Source organism: Cygnus atratus, unplaced genomic scaffold (genome assembly GCF_013377495.2).
Source record: "Cygnus atratus isolate AKBS03 ecotype Queensland, Australia unplaced genomic scaffold, CAtr_DNAZoo_HiC_assembly HiC_scaffold_431, whole genome shotgun sequence".
Lineage (NCBI taxonomy): Eukaryota > Metazoa > Chordata > Aves > Anseriformes > Anatidae > Cygnus > Cygnus atratus.
This window is the reverse complement of record NW_026110031.1, coordinates 252-5,000: the sequence shown is the minus strand read 5'-3', so window position 1 is coordinate 5,000 and position 4,749 is coordinate 252. Positions and strand designations below refer to the sequence as shown.

At 62.2% G+C, this 4,749-nt stretch overlaps 1 protein-coding gene across 1 annotated transcript; it reads left to right on the top strand.

Annotated features, from left to right (window-relative positions):
- Window positions 1–1,536: 1,536 nt before the first annotated feature.
- LOC126913734 (PHD finger protein 7-like) lies at window positions 1,537–4,399 on the top strand (the record flags this gene model as incomplete). Its single annotated transcript, XM_050716832.1, has 10 exons — window positions 1,537–1,550; window positions 1,864–1,988; window positions 2,316–2,407; window positions 2,500–2,601; window positions 2,868–2,992; window positions 3,184–3,346; window positions 3,437–3,543; window positions 3,635–3,748; window positions 3,898–4,016; window positions 4,181–4,399. Coding segments are annotated over exons 1-10 (1,180 nt in total), but the record flags the coding sequence as incomplete, so codon positions are not given.
- Window positions 4,400–4,749: the final 350 nt, after the last annotated feature.

Below are 4,749 nucleotides of genomic sequence, written 5' to 3'. Positions count from 1 at the left end.
CTGGATGGCCGGGCCCAAAGAGTTGTGGTGAATGGAGCCAAATCCAGTTGGAGGCCGGTTACTAGTGGAGTCCCCCAGGGCTCACTGCTGGGGCCGGTCCTCTTTAATACCTTTATCGATGACCTGGATGAGGGGATCGAGTGCACCCTCAGTAAGTTTGCAGATGACACCAAGTTAGGTGCGTGTGTCGATCTGCTCGAGGGAAAGAAGGCTCTGCAGGAAGATCTGGATAGGCTGGACCGATGGGCTGAGGTCAACTGCATAAAGTTCAACAAGGCCAAGTGCCGGGTCCTGCACCTGGGGCGCAACAACCCCAAGCAGAGCTACAGGCTGGGAGATGAGTGGCTGGAAAGCTGCCTGGCGCAGAAGGACCTGGGAGTACTACTTGATAGTCGGCTGAATATGAGCCAGCAGTGTGCTCAGGTGGCCAAGAAGGCCAACAGCATCCTGGCTTGTATAAGAAACAGTGTGGCCAGCAGGGCTAGGGAAGCGATTGTCCCCCTGTACTCAGCTCTGGTGAGACCGCACCTCGAGTACTGTGTTCGGTTTTGGGCCCCTCACTACAAGAAGGACATGGAGGTGCTCGAGAGAGTCCAGAGAAGGGCGACGAAGCTGGTGAGGGGTCTGGAGAACAAGTCTTGCGAGGAGCGGCTGAGGGAGCTGGGGTTGTTTAGCCTGGAGAAGAGGAGGCTCAGGGGCGACCTTATCGCTCTCTACAGGTACCTTAAAGGAGGCTGTAGAGAGGTGGGGGTTGGTCTGTTCTCCCACGTGCCTGGTGACAGGACGAGGGGGAATGGGCTAAAGTTGCGCCAGGGGAGGTTTAGGTTGGATATTAGGAAGAACTTCTTTACTGAAAGGGTTGTTAGGCATTGGAATGGGCTGCCCAGGGAGGTGGTTGAGTCGCCATCCCTGGAGGTCTTTAAAAGACGTTTAGATGTAGCCCTTAGTGATATGGCTTAGTGGAGGACTTGTTAGTGTTAGGACAGAGGTTGGACTAGGTGATCTTGGAGGTCTCTTCCAACCTAGACGATTCTGTGATTCTGTGATTCTGTCCTTATAGGTCCCTTCCAACTCGGGCTATTCCATGATCCTATGAACCCTTGAGAGGCGACTGGGGCTGTGAGAGCGGAGCCGTTCACCTTGAGTTGCAGCAGCCACAGGCTCCGTGCCCTGTGTGTCGCCCTGCATCGCATGAGGGCTGCCTGAGTCCCCAGCCTGCCTGCCTGCATCCAACCATCATCTGAGCACAGCCTGCTCCCCCACGGGGGTTCCTGCAGCTCTGGGGGCACTTCCTGGGGCTCCCCGACATGGGAGAGCCGCGTGCCAATGGGGTCTGCTGGGCTGCTTTGGGTGCAGGACACACAACATGAGGCCTTTCCAGAAGGTGGCTTTCTAACGTCTCTTGCTGGTGTCTGGGGGAGAAAACGAGCTCTGGTCTCACCCTGCTCTCGAGAAACCGTGGAGGAGAAGGACGTGAGGAGGGAGCAAGCTGCGAGCCAAACGCCAGGTGTCCTGCGGCTGTCCCGGAGGGTGGCAATGCTGGCCCAAAGGTGCGGTGCAGGCGCCGCCACTCCAGGGCTGCAGCCCTGTCCGAGGGACATCTCCGCTCCTGCCTGTGGCACGGGGAGCGTTGCCAGCAGGCCGAGGGAAGCAATCCTTCCTCTCCACCGCGTGCCGCGGGACCCGCTCCTCGCGGGGCGAGGAGCAGATAAAAGGCTGCTGGGCTCGGGCCGTGCCTCAGTGCGATTTGGTGAGTTGGGGAGAGAGCAGGGAGGAGGGGGCTGGCCGGGGCTGCCGAGGGAGGAGGGGTCCCACACCTCGGGCCCGTGCTACAGACTCACCCTCGTCCTGCTTCTCCCTCAGGGTCGGCAGAGGAGCGTGTGGAGGAGAAACCCCGGCACTGCTGGGGCAGCGACTCTCCAAGTGCTCGCTGTCGAAGTGCACCATGTCTGAAATGGAGCGGAAGGCTCCCGACTCGAGGGAACAAGGTGAGAGAAAAGCATCCCATCCCACAGGAGGGCGGGGAGGGGCTGGGGGGGGTGCCTGTGGCTGAGAGGGGAGGCAGGGGCAGGCAGGGGCTCCCCAACCACCCCGGGGCAGGGCCCCTCTGCTCCTTGGCAGGGGGGGCCCAGGTCGGGCTGTGGGTGCCTGCTGGGACCCTTGTGCCTGCTGTGCCCCCTTCCCCTCCACAGCCTCTGGCCCTGCCCATCAGCCAGCGTGGCAGGGACAGAACAGGCCCTCGGGGACAGTCCCTCAGGGACACCTGGCCCCGCAAAGGTGCTCAATGGCTGTGCCGTTTGCTCTCTCCCCTCCAGCATGCATGCTGTGTGGCCGGGCAGATGCTGACCCAAATATCTGCGGGCCCATACGCGAAAGGAATGGGCTCTGTGCCCACGTTTTTTGTCTGGTGAGTTCCCCGTGGCTCCTGTCAGCATCCCACCAGGGACGGTCCCTTCCTCTACGACCCCTAATGAGATCCTGCTCTTTTCTCTTCTATAGTTTCTTGCGAATGGCCTTTATCGGCCTGGAAACCTACAGGAGGGAATTTTGGGATTTTTACTGGAGGATATACAGCACACAATCAAGCGGGCATCCCAGAAGGTGAGGACCTGATGGGGAACAGGGAGGTTTGTGCCAGGAGATGCTCCCGCAAGCTTAGCCTGGACCCCAAGGAAGCAATCCCAGCCTTTCCAACCTGCTCCGGGACAAACTGCTGCTCTGGCAGACGAGCCTCGTCCGCCAGGCGGGTCTGCAGAGTGTGACCCAGCAGCGCCCGCACCCTGTGCCCTGCCCTGCCCAGGGGTGTGGGGCCAGCGGTGGCGGCGGCATCGAGCCTGCTGCTAATGGGGCTGCTGTGTTCTTTTCAGCAATGCTTCGTTTGTGGCGAGCGAGGGGCCACCATCACCTGCACGGAGACGGGCTGTGAACGCAGCTTCCATCTCCCCTGCGCCTCGGAGGGAGAATGTGTCACCCAGTTCTTTGGGCGGCACAGGTAAGGGCTGCCAGCACCAGCCAAGCAAGAGAGGACCCCACGGTGGTGCTTCCCAGCAGCCTGGCAGAGCCAGAGGCAGCGCCAGAGCCTGGATGGGCCTGGGGCTCCTTCACGTTCCTCTGCCCTCCTCGCCACAACCGCGGCAGGCCCAGCACTTCTCACCTCGCCCTTCCCTTCCCTCTCCCCCCCAGGTCCTTCTGCTGGGAGCACCGCCCTCAGCAGGCAGTGCAGGCAGCTCCAGAGCAGGACACCACCTGCACCATCTGCATGGACCCTGTGGGGGACAGCAAGTCCTACCACACCATGGTGTGCCCAGCCTGCAGTCACGCCTGGTTCCACCGGGGCTGCATCCAGGTAGGAGCCCTCCCCTCACCCTGCGGGCACGGCAGGTGCTCAGCAGCACCAGGGCCCGCTCACCTCTCACCGCATGTGTTTCTGCTGCAGGGACAAGCTGTGTGCGCAGGCATTCTCTGCTTCCAGTGCCCCATCTGCAGAAACAGGGGGGAGTTTTGTTCAGAAATGTTCGTCATGGGGATCCGAGTCCCATTCAGGTTGGTGTCCCTCTGCCCTGCTCTCTAGACACGAGGGCACAAGCGCTGTGTATGGCCAGGGACTGGACAATTTCCCTCCCTTCTCTCGCAGAAGACCAACCTGGGAGAACAACGACGCCTTTGCATCACTGCGAGAGAGGCACCAGCGCTGTGATGTCAGCGAATGCCTTTACCCACAAGGCAGGGAGCAGGCGGAGGGACAGGGGTGAGTTGCCTCAGCAGCCATCTGCGGCTCTGCACAGGTCCTCAGCCTCAGCACATGCTGGGGGAGCCAGGACAGAGCACAAGGGATGTGCCGGCCACTCCCTGGCTCAGACACTTTGTCCTCACACCCACAACCCTTTGCTTCCCCAGGCCCTGGCAGCTGCTCCTGTGCCGCTCCTGCGCTGCCGAAGGCACCCACCGGCGCTGCTCCAACTTGACCAACAGCGCAGGCACCTGGGAGTGCGACAGCTGCGCTGGCGTGGGCACCGGTAAGAGGCAAAGGCCTCATGCTGCTGGGCTGTGGCCAGGCAAGGCCTGGCTGCAGGGGCTCAGGGCAGCCTTGCCAGAGTCTCTCTGACCCTGGACGGATCAGAGCCTCTACTGCCGTGGGTCTGGAAGTCCATCCCACTCACCTTCCTGTCTCCCCTTACAGCCTCCAGTGCCAACCTGGGGCTCGCCGGCCCCAGCACCTCCAGTCCAGAGCCTCTGGGGCCCTCCCGTGGCTCCCCAGCACCTGAAAGCAGCAGCCTCAGCAGCGCCAGCAGCCAGGCAGCACCGGGGCCATCCCACAGTTCCCAGGTGACTGAGAGGAGGCGGCCAGGGACAGAACAGAGGACAATCTGCCAGTCTGTACGCCAGGCCCAAGACACCTGTAACGATCCTGGAAGAAGCCGCTGCAGGAGCAGCCGTGCTGCAGAACCCAGCGCTGGGAGCAGCACCCCCAGCTTGGCCAGCCAGAGGGCACCAGGAACCTCCAGTCACTCCTTGGTGCCCGAAGGCACACACCCCGCCAGCCAGCGGGGGCGACCCCAGACGAGAAGCCGCTCACCGCTGGAACGTCCAGCCCCAGATCCCCAGAGCCGGCCCCGAAGACACCTCAGGAGCAGCCATGCACCACAAACTGGTGGTGCTGGGAGCAGCAGCAGCACCAGATCTGCCAGGCGGGCGGCATCAGGGTCCCCCAGTGGATCCCCGGGGCCTAAACGGAGACGATGCTCCAGC